This window comes from Phocoena sinus, chromosome 16 (genome assembly GCF_008692025.1).
Source record: "Phocoena sinus isolate mPhoSin1 chromosome 16, mPhoSin1.pri, whole genome shotgun sequence".
NCBI lineage: Eukaryota > Metazoa > Chordata > Mammalia > Artiodactyla > Phocoenidae > Phocoena > Phocoena sinus.
In genome coordinates, this window is record NC_045778.1 from 69,122,003 (window position 1) to 69,140,989 (window position 18,987).

The 18,987-nt window shown below is 42.2% G+C and overlaps 2 protein-coding genes across 2 annotated transcripts in view; both read left to right on the forward strand.

Moving 5' to 3' along the window:
• Window positions 1–8,176, forward strand: part of TDRD1 (tudor domain containing 1) — a 34,562-nt gene extending 26,386 nt beyond the window's left edge. Inside the window, exons 16-22 of the mRNA XM_032608604.1 lie at window positions 494–769; window positions 1,494–1,613; window positions 3,138–3,254; window positions 5,716–5,883; window positions 7,085–7,312; window positions 7,959–8,005; window positions 8,084–8,176. Coding sequence (XP_032464495.1) covers window positions 494–769; window positions 1,494–1,613; window positions 3,138–3,254; window positions 5,716–5,883; window positions 7,085–7,312; window positions 7,959–8,005; window positions 8,084–8,176 — 1,049 coding nt within the window. The remainder of the gene's footprint in view (window positions 1–493; window positions 770–1,493; window positions 1,614–3,137; window positions 3,255–5,715; window positions 5,884–7,084; window positions 7,313–7,958; window positions 8,006–8,083) is intronic.
• Window positions 8,177–17,858: 9,682 nt separating this feature from the next.
• The window catches only part of VWA2 (von Willebrand factor A domain containing 2), a 61,901-nt gene continuing 60,772 nt past the window's right edge, over window positions 17,859–18,987 (forward strand). Inside the window, 1 exon segment of the mRNA XM_032608262.1 lies at window positions 17,859–18,055. Within this exon segment, the coding sequence (XP_032464153.1) occupies window positions 18,009–18,055 (47 nt within the window). The 5' untranslated portion in view covers window positions 17,859–18,008.

Sequence of the window (18,987 nt, forward strand, 5' to 3'; positions counted from 1 at the left end):
CCCATCTTACCCTTAGGTTCTTCATGACCTTTTTTTTTTTTCTTAGATTCCATATATATGTGTTAGCATACGGTATTTGTTTTTCTCTTTCTGACTTACTTCGCTCTGTATGACAGACTCTAGGTCCATCCACCTCACTACAAATAACTCAATTTCGTTTCTTTTTATGGCTGAGTAATATTCCATTGTATATATGTGCCACATCTTCTTTATCCATTCATCTGTTGATGGATACTTAGGTTGCTTCCATGTCCTGGCTATTGTAAATAGAGCTGCAATGAACATTTTGGTACATGACTCTTTTTGAATTATGGTTGAAACCTTCCCTAATGTGGGAAAGGAAATAGTTAATCAAGTCCAGGAAGCACAGAGAGTCCCATACAGGATAAATCCAAGGAGAAACACGCCAAGGCACATATTAAACTATCAAAAATTAAATACAAAGAAAACATATTAAGGGCAGAATTCTTCTTAATGCTGTTTTATTTGTTAGATATACAGCCTAGAAACAAACACTGGACCAGAGAAGCCATAGCAAGATTTCAGACGTGTGTCACAGGGATAAAACTCCAAGCCCGAGTGGCTGAAATCACTGAAAATGGAGTGGGAGTTGAACTCACCGATCTTTCCACTTCTTATCCCAGGATAATTACTGATGTTCTGATTGAAGAACATCTGGTTTTAAAAGCTAGTTCACCATGTAAAGACTTAGTGAAAAACAGTCCTGTTAATAAACATGGTCTTCAAATTGATGCCCCATGGCTTCAAGGTAACATTTTTAAACTGCTATTTAAATTTATGTTATCCTTTGCTTTTATAGGCTGTGAAAATTTTTCTATTCCAAGTGACATGATTTTCCTGTAGAAATATGCTTTGTGGAAATAGATAAGTAATAAGTAAAGTTAGTTTAATATTTATTGAAACATGGTTTTTTTATTAAACACTACTCATTTTTTTTTTTTTTTTTTTTTTTTTTTTTGCGGTACACGGGCCTCTCACTGTTGGGGCCTCTCCCGTGGCGGAGCACAGGCTCCAGACGCGCAGGCTCAGCGGCCATGGCTCATGGGCCTAGCCGCTCCGCGGCATGTGGGATCTTCCCGGACCGGGGCACGGACCCGTGTCCCCTGCATCGGCAGGCGGACTCTCAACCACTGCGCCACCAGGGAAGCCCTGTACTCATTTTTAATGTAATTACTTGTCAGGCAGACGTGTATCATACAGCTATGTATCCTTTAAAGTTTGAGTAAATCTTAAGAATTAAATATGCTACAGAAATGGAAATATACTACTGAAATATACTATAGGAGCATAATAGTTTAAGGATTCTTATTATAGATTGAACTTTTTTGTAATGCACACCAAAATCTCTCAAATTAAACAGATTGTTTTATGAAAATACAGATTTTTGTTTTGGGAATTTGGGAATGTTGGTATTCAGTAGAATACTAAATGTTATCTTTTTCATGAGAGACCTGTATTTCGTATGTTTTCAGCCACCTCTTCAGCTGAGCAGTGGAGGACAATAGAATTGCCAGTTAATAAAACTGTACAGGCAAGCGTATTAGAAATTGTAAACCCAAACTTGTTTTATGCTCTACCAAATGAAATGCCAGGTAAGAAACCAAACAGAGTTTGAGACACATTTATGCTGGTCTTTTAAACTGTAGAATGAACTTACCTGAATTCCTTAGGAAGTGATGGGGAGAAGAAGGTGATGATTTCTGTTCCACTCAGTGTTTTAATTGATCATAATAACACTTAAGGAAAATTTAATTATAAAAACATGAATGTGAACATGCTGTGCATTCAGCACCTACTCCACCTGGTCTTGATCATCTACAGCTTTTTATAACAAAGCAACATCCTTAATTACTGTAGAATTTCTTGTTTAAAAATAGGTACTGTCTGTATTGAATTGTACTTATTACTAAGCTAATCTTCTACAAGCATTACGAGAATTTGATCCCAAACAGTTTTAGATACGTTGGAAAAGTACTTCCTAACCAGTCTGTAATCACAGTGTTACTGTATCTTAGAAACTTGGAGAAATGTTTTACACTGGCCCTAATCATGAAGAAAAGTAGCATGTAAATGTTGACTTTCCTTTTCCTTTTTTATTTCGTGAAAGATTACAATTAAGGCATCTCTTTAGTGTATTTTAGTTTTTTTTTTTAATTCATTTATTTTATTTACTTATTTTTGGCTGCATTGGGTCTTTGTTGCTGTGTGCGGGCTTTCTCTAGTTGCGGTGAGCGGGGCCTACTCTTCGTTCAGGTGCGCAGGCTTCTCATTGCGGTGGCTTCTCTTGTTGCGGAGCATGGGCTCTAGTAGTTGTGGGCTTCAGTAGTTGTGGCTCGTGGGCTCTAGAGCGCAGGCTCTAGTAGTGGTGCGTGGGCTTTGTTGCTCTGTGGCATGTGGGATCTTCCTGGACCAGGGCTCGAACCCATGTCCCCTGCATTGGCAGGCGGATTCTTAACCATTGTGCCACCAGGGAAGCCCCAGCGTATTTAACTTTATTCTTGCGGTATCAGAGGCTGAGTTAGTGCAGGTTTGCTGTTCAAAATAATTTGCACATATTTGAAAGCTGAAAAAAATGAAAAAAAAAAAGTTTTTTCAAATGGTCAAACCAAGAATTGTGGTGATAACAATAACTGCTCTTAATTTTATCCTCCAGTATTAGGAATAATCAACTTTAAACTGTATAGTGGAAAGCAGCGTCTTAGGATTATTGCGTCCTGACAATAACATATGGTATGATGAATTGGAAGTACTTTGCTTCATTTAATTAACTATAACACACTTACTGAAAAGTATACTGAACAGTCGTAAAACTGCAGCTTAATAGAACAAGTTTTTGTAGAATGAACACACTAGAATAGCCACCCTGATCAAGAAATTAGCCCCCCAGTGGCTTCCTTCTTGCCCCCTCCCAGTCTTGCATCCCTTCCCCACAAGGTAACCAGTAGTGGTTTTATCTTTTTTTGGCTTTATCTATTTTAAAAATATAAATGTATATTTTAATATATATGGGTTCTTTTTTGAGTGATTAGATTTGACTTTCCTTTTTATATAAATACTTTATTATAAATAGTAGCATTGAAAATTTCTTCACAAAACATTTTCTATATATATTTTAGAAGATCAGGAAAAACTGTGTGTATTGACAGCCGAATTGTTAGAATATTGCAGTGCTCAGAAAAGTCGATCGGCCTATAGACCAAAAATTGGAGATGCGTGCTGTGCCAGATACACAGGTAAGATTCTTTTCTATTCCCCAAACAGTGTTCACTTTAAAATTTAGATTTACAGTTTAAAAATGTATTTTGTTTCCCTCTTCTTTTGTATGACAACTAGATCTACAATTTCCCTCTCTTTCTTCCCAGTAGAAATGTGTCATAATTTTTGTTTAGATAAGTATTCTGTATTACATTATTAGTTTTGCATAAACAGTATTCACAGCCTACCCACGTAGTTACTATAATTACATTTTTCTTTTGCAGCCTTTTTTGTTACTAGTGTCCTATATACTTTCACTAATGATCTCCAGTTCTCTACATTGGTATAAATTCTCTCCATGAATACTGCCTGTACTTTATCAACTTTTATCATATTGTAGGCAGCTCCAGCCTTCTGACACACTCCTATCCAGACTGCTTGTCCTCCAGACCTGAGCTGTCATCCTGAAATTTTCCTTTCACCATCATACTGGAGATTGTTTCAGCACGAACCCCCTATGTTTCTTGGATTTCTCTCCCACCCCACCTTGTTGGCTAGATTTCTCCCTCCCTCGTCTCAACTTGTTTTCTGGATCCTTTACTTTTGATTTAATATTTTGGTATATCTATCTCATCCTCTAGAAGCTGAGAAAAGGTACATGTAAGATAAATTTTGTTATCTTTCATGTTTGAAAAAGTCTTTATTCTACCCTAATAGTTACTTGATAGCTTACCTGTAGATAAAATTCTAGGTTGGAAATCATCTTTCTCTTAAAATTTTGAAGGCATCGTGGGTGTTGCTGGTGGAGAGGTAGATGTCATTCAGGTTCTCCAAACTTTGTACGTATTTTTTTCCTCCTTTCTGGAACTTTTGGTAATCTTTTCATCCCAAGTTTTGAATTTTTTTTTTTTTTTGCGGTACGTGGGCCTCTCACTGTTGTGGCCTCTCCTGCTGCGGAGCACAGGCTCCAGACGCGCAGGCTCAGTGGCCATGGCTCACGGGCCCAGCCTCTCCGCGGCATGTGGGATCCTCCCGGACCGGGGCACGAACCCATGTCCCCTGCATCGTCAGGCGGACTCTCAACCACTGGCACCACCAGGGAAGCCCCTGAATTTTATGATGTGACTCAGCACTGGTTTTCTTTTCACCATTGTACTGAGCACCCAGTGAGTGGGCCCTTTAGAAATTCATGAGCTTCAGTTTTGAAAATTTTTCCTGAATTTTCTTATTCCTTTCTTTTATTTTCTGCTCCTTTATGAACTCCAAGTATTCTCATGTTGGACTTAAACTCTACTGCTGAATTTCCTTTGCTGTTTTTTTTTCCAAGAGATTTCCTCAGTTTTCTCTTCCAGCCTTCCATATTTCATTTTTAATATCACATTTTTGGTTTCAGTAGCTTTGTTTCTCAAGTATGTGGTTTTTAATAACTGTCTTGTACTTGCTTCAAGGATGGAAGGCCATTTCTCCGAGGATGTTAACATCATTCTTTAATTTTCATGGTCTTCACCGTCTTTGGGTCTCTGTTTCCTTGAGTTCCTGTTTGTTTTAGTCTTCTCTTTCATGTCAGAGACTCTTCTACTATCTGGTCATCTTTCGCTGTTCATTTATGTAAGGTGGAGCACTGAGAAGCTAATTGGAAGTTCCTTTGTGCACAGGCAGAGCTTGTCTGCTTAGTGGACTTTCCTGTAGGGTGACCTGGCTCTGCCGTTTCACTGGGAACTCCTGATGCCTGTGTCTTGAAGTGCTTTTGCTTGAGGTGGTCGTCTCCTCCCTGGAGTGCATAGCTTGCCTGACAGGGTTCTTGTAAACTCCCTCCTCTGCTCTGCCTCGCGTTCCCCAGTCCATAGTCTTTCTGGTTCATCCTCTCTGCGGAGGAAACTCGTCTTCTGCCCATGGGTAGGAGCAGTTACCTGAAAAGGGGGAATTTTCTAAGCGTTATTAAAACACGTAAACATAAAACTGAGCATTCTCTTTAGCAACTTTAAAAATAGATATTACGTGTAAATGTGTTTATAAACTAAAGTTCATTCACATGCCTTGGGGAAGCAGCTCTGCTTCTGTTATCCAATCCCCATTTCATCTCCATCTTTGCTCCAACTTTTGAATGAGTAGCATCAATTATTGAGCCTTGATTGCTTGGGGATTTGAGATGCAAACTGAGATGTTTCTTGGCTTCTTTACACCCACCTTTAGTTGAGCTCTGCTAAATCATTTCCACTCACATATTTGCTTTCCACCTTCCACTATTACATTGTCTTCCCTCTTGTTCTCTATCCTTGTGGTTTTAGGCCTTTTTCTATTTAGTCCTATAACTGTCTTTTGAGTAGAATCTGCAAGGAGTATATGTGATGCTCCTATTTAATCTAAACTCCTTGGCGTGAAGTCAGAAATCTTGGTGTGAGTTTCTAAGTGATGTAAATGTAACTGTGAATAACCATCCTAAAGGAGGAGGGCATCATTGAATGTAACTTCTCACCTGAGATTCCTCTGTATTTTCAGGTGATGATTTCTGGTACCGTGCCGTTGTTCTGGGGATGTCAGCTGCTGATGTGAAAGTGCTCTATGCAGACTATGGAAACATTGAAACTCTGCCTCTTTGCAGAGTGCAGCCAATCTCTGCCAGCTACCTGGAGCTTCCTTTCCAAATTATTAAATGTTCCCTTGAAGGTACACAATTAAGTCACTTTCCAATTTGGGTGTCTGTGGGATGTTTTTCTTTCTTTATAGCACTGAGTCTGAAACAAATGGGTATTTTAGGACTTCCCTGGTGGCATGGTGGTTAAGAATCCGCCTGCCAATGCAGGGGACACGGGTTTGACCCCTGGTCTGGGAAGATCCCACGTGCCGCGGAGCAGCTAAGCCTGTGTGCCACAACTACTGAGCCTGCGCTCTAGAGCCCGCGAGCCACAACTACTGAACCCACGTGCCACAACTACTGAAGCCCTCAACGCCTAGAGCCCCTGCTCCACAGCAAGAGAAGCCACCGCAATGAGAAGCCCGCACACCGCGATGAAGAGTAGCCCCCGCTCACTGCAACTAGAGAAAGCCCGCATGCAGCAATGAAGACCCAACGCAGCCAAAAATAAAATTAAAAATTTTTTAAAAAAGCGTATTTTAAGCAACAGCCCAGATTTCTAAATATCAAGCAGAGTTTACCAAAAAATCTCATACCTTTTATTATTCTTTCATTCTCACAAAAATTATGTTCATTTGTTCCATCTTTGTTTTACAGATTAGTTTCAGAGAGTCAAGGCTCAGAGATTCTGGTTTGCCTCAGATTGCAAAGCTAGTTAAGTGGCAGGGCCAGGGTGAACTGGGTCAGTCATCTGACGTCTTGTGCGGGGGTCTTTCTGCTTTGTCACAGAGGCTAGAGACATTCAAATGGCACCATTTGGGGCTACCTTCCTATTCATACCATATCTGCGTATTTATTCAGCCCTTCAGTTGGAATTTGAATAAATGGAACTAAAATGCTAAAGTAGCGTTTTATTCTTACTCCTGGTTTCTTTACCCAGAGGTCCCAGTAGATAATAACACACTGATTTCCTCACAGTCTGCTTTGGTTTTGACTCAAGAGAGTTGGAAAATTACCTTTATTATTGTTTGCTTCTACCATTAGAATGTAAGTCCACAAAGGCAGACATTTGTCTGTTTTGTGGCTTCTAGACCTAAATTAGTGCTTGACATAGTAGGGATTGAGGAATATTTATTAAGTTGGATTTTTTTGAGTGCAACAGCAGTAGTACATCAGAGCATACCTAAACCCAGCTAAAGTCAGTGAGGCTTTTGCTTATTATCCTTAGATAATTTATCTAAATATCATTTTTCAGGAACTTGAAGATTAACTCTAATATTCATTTTTTTCCAGGACCAATGGAATTGAATGGAAGCTGTTCTCAATTAATAATAGAGCTACTGAAAAATTTAATGTTGAATCAGAATGTAATGCTTTCTGTAAAAGGATTTATCAAGAATGTCCACGCAGTGTCAGTTGAGAAGTGTTCTGAGAACGGTACTATCAATATAGCTGATAAGCTGGTGATGTATGGTCTGGCGAAAAACGTCACATCTGAAAAGCAAAGTGCTTTAAATAAAGGTATTTTTCTCAAGTTTAATTAATAGCAGGTGTAAGTGTAGCCAAGAACAGATGTGATCAATTTAGTTGACCTGATCCTTCCTTATTCTCCGTGGCTGCGTTCCCTCTGTCGTCATCCTTTACAAATCCAGCGGCAGGGTGCTGACTCATGTTGCCACCTCAGAGGAGCCACCTGGAAGGAAGCAAGCCTCCCAGTCCAGACTTTCCTTAGATCAGGCTCAGCAACACCGTTGATAGAATCGATGCTGAGAGCTTTAGAAATGTCAAGCATTCAGAGTAGCTGCCAACTTCCTTTTGATCCTGATCAAAGTGAGAAGAACTCACATATTTGAGAATGGATCTTACTAGTTATTTCATAAGATGATGCTTTGGCAGGCCTGCCCTCAACTGAAAAGAGATATCCCGTGTATGACAGGCAAAAGACCTGAAACCTCGGAGGTAAGGGCACTTATTTGGTAAAACCCAGGATAGGAGTAGATAACATAAAGCCCAAATGAAAAATTAATTGATCAAGTCCTTTGTAGTTGGAAAGGATCTGCCCTGAGGGGCAGATCTGTATATGTTCAGACTGCAGGTTTTGTTTTGTTGTATTTTTTCTGTTATTTATAGTGCTAGTTGTCTAATGGCTTTTTGCATTTGCTTTTAGAAAAGGGGAACAGGATGAATTGCTGCTGCACAGAGCTACAGAAACAAGTGGGTAAAATTTCCTTAGTGAAATTATACTCCCAACATTTTTAGGAATGAAATAACACCATTTCTTCTCACCCTCAGGTTGAAAAACATGAACAGATTCTTCTCTTCCTCTTAAACAATCCAACCAATCAAAACAAATTTACTGAAATGAAAAAATTGTTAAAAAGTTAAGTAAGTTAAATTTGATGTTTTTGCACTTGTGTAACCCCCAGCAGGACATCTCCAGTCATGTTGTCATGACAGAGCTAATGGGGTGACACCCGTTTTGAGGCTGTACTTTATTCTGCGGTGTAATGATCTGAGATCTGGCTGTAGTGTTTCTGCTGTCTTTGTAGGTTTTGTTTGGTAAGCTCCCTTTGACACTGCTAGTGGGACTGAGTCCAAGGCTGTCCGGGTTGCAGCGTCCTTTCCTTACTGTGTTTGACATAGAGACAGCTCTTGATGATATTTGCAGGGACTTGTAAAAATTGTCGTGAGGTCAAGCTTAGCCTGAACTTCTTTGTGTCGAGAGTGAAATTAACTCTCCCTTGTACGTACTTCTATAAAAACATTTAGCACTTTTTGTGAAGAGGTTCTAAGAGACCAAGAACAGAAAATGGGCTGTACTGATAGTATATTTCGTTTCAAAACAAAACATACTCTTCCTTTTTTGGCTGCGGTGACTCTAGTGGTTCAAGACTACATTGGTGGATTTTGAATAGTGGTTCCCCTGCTTTTTTATATTGCCTGGGATCCTTTGTTCTAAGGTGGCCCTCGGAAATTGTTTTGTGATCAGTAGCCAGTTAGAACTTCTCATCAAAATGAAATTGTCCTTCTCACCACTTTGAATTGATAGAATTCTAGCTAAAAGCAAAGGATCTTTGACTTACTCAGTATGTGCACTCTTGCTGGCTAACCTGCAGTTCATATCTGACCGTTTGCAAGTAGCTCCCGAGGTTCTCCTGCCCTCTGGGGCTCAGTGGGTGTAGCAGCTCTCAAGGAGGTACCTGCTGGGGTCAGACCTATTCTCCACATGATAATGGACAGTTGTTTTGTTTCTGTTTCTAAGAAAGTATGGCTAAGTTCTAAGCTAAATATCATTCATGCAAGATCAAGAGTTTTGATTCTCATGATTTATTTTGAGATGATTTATTTTACTTCACAAGTTTTGGGTTATTTTTAATAAATGCTGACTTGCAGTTACAACTTTCAGTCCTTTCTAATACATTAAGTTTTAATACTGACTGCTGTTATGTGTACCATACTTGAGTTTAAAATTTAATGATACCAAATCATCATATTTCTAATCAAGTTGATTAACTGTATGTGCTTTAATCTTTATATCTGTGCAGTAAGCTTTTTTTTTTCCCACAAGAATATTGAGTGTGTTTGGGTACACAACTTCAGATGAAACCTGTATTTTCTATTGTTTCTAAATAGATTGAAGACATTACTTAAAAAAAACAAAACACTTGATTTAAAGCGTAGTGGTTGAACTGGCTTTACCCCTACTGCAGAAATAAATATAGGTTGTCTACCTTTGAATACCTTATATTTGAGTAGTGCATTATTTAATAGTCACATCTTTTTTTTACATCTTTATTGGAGTATAATTGGTTTACAATGGTGTAATAGTCACATATTTAATCTTCACAGTGCTCAGAAGATTAAAAGAAGGTAGGCCTCATTTTATAGATGAGGAGGTGAAGGCTCAAGGAGGTTAAGTGGCTGCCCAAAAAACCACACACACAGACTGGAAAGTAGGTCTTATGATGCAAGCTGAGTTCTCCGTACCACCGTTTGCTGCTTACCTGTAGCTGTGCTACAATATCATTTTAGATTAGATCAGTTCTGGACGGCAAGAAACTAAGGGGTTATATTACTAGAAAAAATTACATACATGGTTCCTTAAGCATACTTCCTTCATTGTGGTGAAAATATAGTTGGTTTTGTTTTGTTTTTTCCGGTACACGGGCCTCTCACTGTTGTGGCCTCTCCCGTTGCGGAGCACAGGCTCCGGACGCGCAGGCTCAGCGGCCATGGCTCACGGGCCCACCCGCTCCGCGGCATGTGGGATCTTTCCGGACCGGGGCACGGACCCGCGTCCCCTGCATCGGCAGGCAGACTCAACCACTGCGCCAACAGGGAGGCCCTGGATAATTGTTTAAATTATTCTTCTTAGAGAAGGATAAAATGTGCTTAAAGTTTCAGTGTTTCATCATCTCTGGAGAAATTTGTTTTAATTTGTTCGTAATTTTATTGTAAAATTGCTAAACTAGGAGTGATGTGGTGATGAGAACATAAAACTCTCTGTAATCTGTTACTCAAAAGTGGTAAGTATTTCAGCATACAAGTTAATAAAATATTTTTTATATTTGGAGGGAGAGCAAACAGCTATATTTTATATCTGTGAAGGGGAGTACAGACAGCTGTATTGGACATAAAGCACTGTTAACTGTGGTGGTGAATTTTTTTTAATTGGCAGCTTTGACTTAAAGTAATTTCAGTTAAAAGTGAATATTTGGTTTACTTAAGATAGAAATTAAGAACCATGGTAATTGAGTTTTTATATAAGGCGTAATGATAGCTGATTTTTCTCTTGCAGAAACACTCTCAGAGATCAACACTTACGAGAAAGGAAACAGCGAAGGCTTGACTGAGGAGAGAAAGTACAGCATCTTGTGTTTTTGTTTCTTGGAAACTTTTTCTTTAATGACATTTTATGCCTTAATTTTTGTTTGCTTACCACTCTTCTGTCTAGGCGGGGTAGTTTTATTTTTTTCCCTCGAAGTTCTTCCCCCCAAATAAGTCTTGCATAAAAGATTCATACCAAGTGCGTGGGAATATGGGAAGGGATACATAGGGGCTGTCTAGTGTACATGTAACTTTTTATTACTTAAAGGTACTGAAGAAAATATGGCTCTGGGTTAGTACTGGATCAATTTAGTTGATAGACACATGAGTTTTATTTTTTGGATTTTTCTGTGTGTTTGATATATTTCATAGTAAAATATACCCTGCTTTCCCTGTCCAGTCTGCCTCTTCCACATAATAAATGTTCTTTGGTTTGTTGTTGCTTGGGTCTCTGCCCTTCTTATCCTGTTCTCTCTGAGGTCATCAGCTTCTTTCCATGTTGATTCGGATGACGTTTCCTCAGCCTTTGGGCACAGTCTGCCCTTGGGCTCTCACCCACTAGGTGGGTGGAAGGCACTTCTTCTCTCTGTTCCTGCCATCCAAAGGTACCTTTCCAATCTGTAGCCACTTAGATTGTTAATGTAGATAGAATTTACATTTTCTGAAGCACAAATATAGTTAACAATTTAAGTTAAAAAGCTAAGTTAGAGTATATATTTTTCTGGAAGCACATACAGTCATCTTAAACTGTAAACTCACATATACAGAATTATGGGGCAGCTGACTTTCCTGCCAGCCTGTAAGTTTCTATTTGGGAATTTTTCCATGATTTAAGTATCAGACTGTGACAGCCTAAGAAGATGTTATCACCAACTCAAAGAAGAAACTTGACTTTTTTTTTTTTTTTTTTTTGCTTTTACTGGTAATGTGTGTCAGATTAAGTGGAGGTTTTCCTCATGTTAAAAGTTGTTCAAACGTTGATGTGCTTCTATTAGATAAAAATTTAAGCTGCCCAGTAAAATCCTTTTCCTTCACAGCCAGATTTCCCTTGTGTTCTTATTGCCAGCAGCATTTTGCTAATTTCCTTTTCTTGTTGGCACATACTAGGAGCACTGGACGTTTAGTTTGTTCATACTCTGTTCAATTCCAATCACAATGAAAATGAAAACTGGAATCGCAGAATTGTCCTTTTTATTAAGGAAAATTAGGGAAGCAAGTCATGGAACACATTAAAAAAAATCTAAGTTTATCGGATTCCAAGGTTTTATCGTATGGTACATACTGGAAGTTTGAATAGAAACAGTTTAAATTAAATGGAGTTTAATAATATTTGGTGGCTGAGCTATTTGCCTTGTTCCCAAAGAGAAACTAACGTAATCTATAGTGCTAGTCTCACAAGTAGAGAGATGGGTTAAATGTCTTCTGGATTAATGCAGCATATTCTCATATTCTCGTACTGGACCACCAGATCTTATTTTTGATCTTTCACATTAATTCACGTATTTACTGAGCTCCAGCTGTGTGCCTGACACTGAGGTAGGTGACGTATTTTTTGTTCAGTAGGGCCATGTGTGGTCCGTCAACACCTGCCAATCCCAGTCTTGGGGTTCCCTCAGAATACTTAGTTCAGTCATAGATAAGTACTTAACACCTGAGACCATATGATCAAACAGTTATATTCCTTGGCATAGGGCATGCAAATATTGAGACAAATCAGATCCATTGTGCAAGGGATTCTTAACCATGGGTTAAGCAGTGAACAGGGGTGGTGGGGGGCAGTGTGGGAAGAGGACGTATTTGATGTGCCTTTTTCTTTTGGTAGAATGTTGTTTGCTAGGGCCGCTAGAAATGAAAAAGTTTCAAAATTGTGAACAAGGGTGAGTGATAGTCTGAACTTGAGCTCTCTTGCTTCAGAAAACCTGAGGATCCTTCTCAGCAGGGCCTTAAACTGCCGAATTGTAGGTGAGGAATAAAGTCATTGTGATGCCCACCACTCTGAGGCTGCCAGGCCAGAGCAGTAAACCAATAGAGTAACTAGTCGGCTCATCACCAACATGACTGCTGCCTGGATTGGGCAAATCGAGCTCTTCTGGGATTAGCCAAAGAGTGACACCTGGGCTCCTCACCGCTGTGGGTGTTTCTGTAGCCAGACTTGCACCCAAGGAGTGCTTTACTTGTTAAACAGAAGAATCTCAAGGGTGCTTTTTGTTTGCTCTGTTTTTCCAGATGAATTACAGGGCAGCCTGTGGTTCCAAACGTGCAGTTAGGAGTCGTAGGATGGTTTTGTTTGCTGAAATTAAAGAGAGGTTCAGATACGCTAAGGCTTCTGCCCATTTGTATGGGGCAGGAGTTGTGGAAGGCTCACCCAGGGAACTACTAACACTTCTATGCCTGAACATTGTTCAAGTTACCGTTCAGGCAGTGCAGTCTAACTTCCCTAGGGAGGTTCTCAAATCTCGGCAGTAGCTTTCAGATAACATTAGTTTCACTTAAGGCTTTAGCTGCCCAGCCTCAGCCATTTTCCTATGCTTTCCTTGAGACCCTGAGGTGATGCCATATTTAAAAACTTGAGATAACCTTTTGATGATCAGGTGCCCACCATCTGTTACATGAGCCTTCCAGGAAATGAGACCAACTGTGAGGTTGATAATACGTCAGGCAGAGCCTAGTCTGCTGCCTCCAAGGGTGCGCCCAGATTCCTCTCAAAATGCACTCAGTGAATACTTACATTAAGGCATGCACATATATGTGAAAACTAAAGACACAAAATTTGGAAGTATTGACAGTTTGAAGTGGAATGCATATGTGGTTTTGGATGTTGATTGAATGACTGAATGTTACCCAAGCCTTTGCCTATGTAGACATTCCATGCTTACTCATGTAGCCAGAAAGCATCACATTTCCTAAAAGCAAATCCAGTAAAACCTTGTGCATAATTTTTCTCACTGTTTTAAGGAGTTGAGATGCTTTAACCCTTAGAACAATTGGTGCCTGCCCCAAACCTAAGGGTCATTAGCTTCAAGATGGCAGTATTTCTGTTCCTTATGTCCCCCTGCCACGCCTTTATTCTCTCTTGCTGCTGTTAGCGCTACAGTTTTTGCTCTGGCTTAATTTGTTGCCTGTGGAGTACTTGAGAGCCAGGCCCTTTGTTTCCTCTGGGGTGGTTTCTTTGCCGTTAAACATGCGTTGTTTCCTGTTCTTTTATCTTTCAACAGAGGGTTCTGGTTAATGGCTGCCTTGTGGGTTCTGGGAAATCTACAACTTTTGTGGCTCTATTATGAATCCTTCTCTGGGTTTTTTAATATGTGCTTCACCTTGCTTTATCATGTGGGGGAGTGGATGCAAAGAATTTGAATTGGGCTTCCATAGGTTTGGGAACCACTGTACCCATCCACTTTTATAGTCCAGCAAACTGAACAGTCAAATATTAAGCATCTTATCTCTTGTCAGAAAGCCAGTAGGGAAGAGAGCTGGGTGGGGAACCCCAAACCACCTCATCTCCAAAGCGGTGGTCACTCTACTACACTGGGTGTCTGCCTCTGCACATTGCTGGGAGCCAAAGTCCCCCTTTATCTCTTCGTGGAATTCAAAGTTGTCTTTATACCTTGTGTGTTTACAACTGAGACATGCTGCATAGGGCAATTCAGGAATTAACTCACATTTTAAAAGGGCACTTACTACGTAGAGTTACAGGGCATTGGGGCCACAAAGATGAACATGGCAAGTCCTTGGAAGCAAGGGGCTCACAAGCCCTTTGGGATCAAGGTCCTTCATGGTGCCTATTTTTAAAATTTCCACAGATCTTCACAAGGGAGGGGTTGCCATGGATGACAAAAGTAGTTGCCCAGCTTCTCCCTGTATTAAAATTCTCTACCGCTGCTAGTCAACCACTCAGCACACGGCATAGCCTGGGCCACCTGCTTTCCCCGCCCACGCATACATGGAAGAAAGGCACAGGTGGTTTAACTTTTGATGTGAGGGAGTTTGAAGCAACTGATGCTGTTACCAAAAGAAGGGGTCCATCTACTTGCCACTCTAAAGCCAATAAAGAAGCAAGGTTGGTGGAAAGGAAAGTTTGCTTTATTTTGGAGGCTGGCAACCTGGGGGGAGGGCGGACGCCTGTCCAAAGGCCAACTCCCCAGAGCTGACAGAGGGCAAGAGCTTTTATAGGCAGAGGGAGGGGGCTACATGCAGAAACAGCACAGTCAGCGCTGTCATCTTGAATTTGGTTATGCGGTGGTCTGATCAGCATCATCTTGATTGTTTTTAAGTACAGTTAATCTTTAGTTCCAGGGTTGGTTTGTTCCCATTTCTTTGAGGCCAGCCCTCGGAATTGTGGCAGCTTATGTCGTGACTACAGCCTTGTCATCATGTAGTTCACTTCTTCCACCTGGCTGGGGTTTCAGTATAAGACAGCTCGCAGGATGTGGCTCAGAGTAGTATCTGTAGCCCTTGAAAAAGGATCTAGAGGTCCTTGATTTGCGTAATGACTAAACTATTATTATTTTGTTGGACTGTCTTCCTGTTTATGCATTTTCTCACTTCTCTGATTAAACTTATTCTTTGGCTAAGGTTTTTTTCACTGAGAGAAGGCAGGCTGAGGACATGGAGGGGGGCAAGGACCATATAGGGTCCTACTCCATTTCAATATCTCCACCAGTATTTATAGTTTCAGCCTTTTTACTTCTTAATCATGGAATGAAAATGTGAAATGCCCCCAACTACAGATGTAAAACTGACAGGAGCATCCAGAATTGAAATGTAGCTTTTCTCAGGTAAACCTGCTTAGGCGAAGGTGTGCTGGTTCACTGTCAACAACCAATCAGAACAGGTTGGGGAGAGGGTTGCCAGCTGTGAAGTTCCCACTTTGACCAGGACTTGGTCTGCTCTTCTCAAACCCCTGCTCTATCTAGAGTGGCATGGGCAACTCGACACTTGTGGCTACTGAACACTTAAAATACAGCTAGTCCAAAAGGAGATGTGTTGTAAGTGTAAAATACAACTGAATTTCAAAGACTTAGCTTAAAATACTCTGATTACATGTTGAGATAATATTTGGGAATCTACTGGGTTAGTAAATTAAGTTCACCTGCTCTTTTTCACTTTAATATGGCTACTAGACCATTTTGAAATCACCTGTGTTGCATGCACTGCATTTCTATGGGACAGTGCCCATCTAGGGGCAGAGACCATGCCTCCCCCACTGAGCATTTAGACCCGCAGACAAGTTCCCCTGCACAGGTGCTCAGGCATTACTTATGCTGCTCTGGTTGACTGTTTTTACATTTGGGTGCTCAGTAAATATTATTGGGAGGAATGAAACGACGTGAAAAAATGAGGCCTCTTTTTTTCCCCTTTTCAGTGAAGTTTGCAACAGTTGACATTACCATGGGCCACTTTCACTGGAAGTTGTCAATATTGGGAGGATTGGAAACCAACTGAGAACCACAGAGGGAAATGTGACATTTTTAGAATTTTTTGAAAAGGAAAGATGTAAAAACAGAATTATTAGTCTATCAGATTGCCATTTATAAGAACAGTGGGGGAGGGGCTTGGAAAAAAGGAAACAGGTCAATCTTCCTGGAGGGCAACTTGATAGTACACATCAAAAGCCTTAAATTGTATATGTAGCCTATAGCCTAGAACTTTACCATCTTGCAGTTTACTCCAAGGGAGTAACTGGGCAAAAGCACAAATATGATTAAAATTAAAATAGTGGACTGGTTAAGCACACTAGAACATTAAAAGTGGCGAAAAGCCACAGAAAGAAGCAGAAACTAACACACCATTGTAAAGCAATTATACTCCAATAAAGATGTTTAAAAAAATTTTTTTTAAAACATTTTTTTAATGAAAAAATATCTCCACTTGCAGATAACATGAATGTTTATGTGGACAATAGTAAGGAATCTACCAAAAACTGCTAGAATTGTGGCAAAGTGTGCTTCCAAAAATAGTCACTGAGAAGTTCTGGTACCATAGCTTACAGAATCTTGTTACTCCCCCCTCAGAATCTTTTCCCCTTTCCTCGAAATTGGACAATTTTGTGACTGACTTGAAAAATAAAATGCAGTGGAAGTGAAGAAAAGCCACAGAAAGATGTTCAAAAAGGGACAAAAAAGCTGGTTATGATACACTATGCATGGAATGAGCTAACAATAAAATTTAATATGAGTAGAATGATGCTGGAAGAAGGAACACCATAATGTTAACAGTGACTGTCTCTGGGAGGTGGGGTAGGTGTGCTTTGCTTATCCATTTTTTTTTGGTAATGAGCACACGTTTTGCAATGACACTTTTTTGATGAAGTATGAAAACTATATGCAATAATAGCTTTTTTTTGAGTGCTTACTACGCACAAGGCATTGTGCCAGGCATTGAGCTATTTTCGCTTTGTGGTGTTTGATTTTTTAAAAAAATCAAGGCACCTACTAGACTTAAACGAGGATACTGGCCAAAAGGCCCGCTTACTACCGCCCAACTGCAAGAACAGGACAGACGGGTAAACAAAGGACAATTGCCATGACAAATAGAAACGATGCCAAAGTCAACATTTTCGTAAGGGTCGAAGCAATAAATCCTGCGGAGTCGAAGGGAGATGACACACTGTTCCCTGCTGCACCGCTCGGAGGCTGGGAGACCAGAGCAGAAGTAAGTACCTTTGTTTATTTGCCAGCCTTGGCCAACGCGTGGTTTAAAAACGCGAGAGGCGCTGCGGACCGTGTTCCCAGAAGCGCAATGCACCGCCCTTGGGAGAGCGAGCTCAGCCGGCACCGCACTCCGCGCCGCTGTTCCGTGAGGAACACAGGTGTCCCACGTGGTTCCCACCCGGGCGCCCCTCCCCGGGCCTGCAGCGCCCCCTGGCAGGAGCGTGTCCCGCCGCGCGCTCCTCGCCGCGCTCGCCGCCTCTGTTCCGTGAGGAACACAGGTGTCCCACATGGCTCCCACCCGGGCGCCCCTCCCCGGGCCTGCAGCGCCCCCTGGCCCGAGCGTGACTCGCCGCGCGCTGCTTGCCGCGGAGAGCCCAGCCCGAGTGGTCTCCACGCCGCAGGAGCCTGCGCTCCGGGGCGTGGTTAGCTGCGTCGGAGAGGCGGCGCTTCCTTCCTCGCGCTCGCGGGAGAGGAGAAGCCCGGCCCCAGGGCGAATAAGCCCGGCGTGCGTAGACCACTGGCCCCGCGCGAACGCGGCGTCGGGGCGGCGGGTTTTGTTCGGCAATGTCTGCGCTCCACCTGAGTGCGGCCGTGGGGCCCGGTCGTCTCTCCGGGAAGTCGGCGTCCCGGGCAAAGCGCACCTGGCGCGCGCCTCTTCCGGGCTCCCCGCTGTCGGCCCCGGGCGAGCCGGCGGGGTTCTTGGGAGGCAGCGCGCGGCGGGCCCGGGAACGGCCCCTCTCATGGGTCCCCGGCAGCGGAGCACCGAGCGGAGGGGCGCGGACTGCAGGTAAGGGGATGGGGGCTTGGTGAATGTGGGTGGAGGAGGGCACCTTATAATACACCCGACAGGCTTGGCGCGGTCGTGGAGCCCCCTGACCTGGCTCGCCTTTCGAATAAAGGCTTTGGGGACAAACCCAACCCTCCCCCGCGCTCCATTTTACAGTAACAGATGCAGGTGCCCGCTTGGTTTTCCCAAGCAGCCCAGTGGCCCCAGCGAGGTCTCTGCAAGCAGAGCCTGAGAGGGGCCCGCTGCCCTGAGAGACTCGCCCTTGGCCTGTGGGAAGTCCAAGGGATTTATCCTCCATGGTGATTTCACCTGCTGGAACCCCCTCCCTGGCCCAACCCCACTCTGGCGAGCTGGACCAGCCTTGCTTCCTGCACTTCTCCAATTCAGGGCCGGCTCTTGGCCACCTTCTGGGATGGGAAAGGGGAGGGTCTCAGAATTGCACCTTAGAAACTCGGTGGGGGGGCATGGATTTAAAAACAGGATGGACACCCAGGCGGAAGAGAAGGGAGGAGGGCACCTTACTGCCCTTACATTGTGGAATCAGTGGCTTTCCCGCTGAGAGGGACCTTTCCATGGTGACGCTATGCAGTGTGTTTGGTGTCTTGGAACTGAATAATTAGAACCTGTACAGTTTTCAAATTATGCGGTCCATTAATTTAAAAACAAAACCCCAAGAACCTCTGAGTGTTTTCTAAATTGAGGTCTAAAAATTGAAGGTCTCTTCTGCTTCCAGTGTGACATTATATTAAGAAAGGTGCAGTTATTGAGAGAAGAGTCAGAAAAGAGAAGGAAACAGAAAACCAAGAGAGGTTTGGCTGTACTTGGCAAAGGCCGTGGAAGTTCATTTGTAAATGCTGCTGGCTTTCGGTAGCCTGCAGCCCTTCTCTTCCTGTGGCTGATGGGGCACAAAGCTCGACTAGATAGTCCCTTGC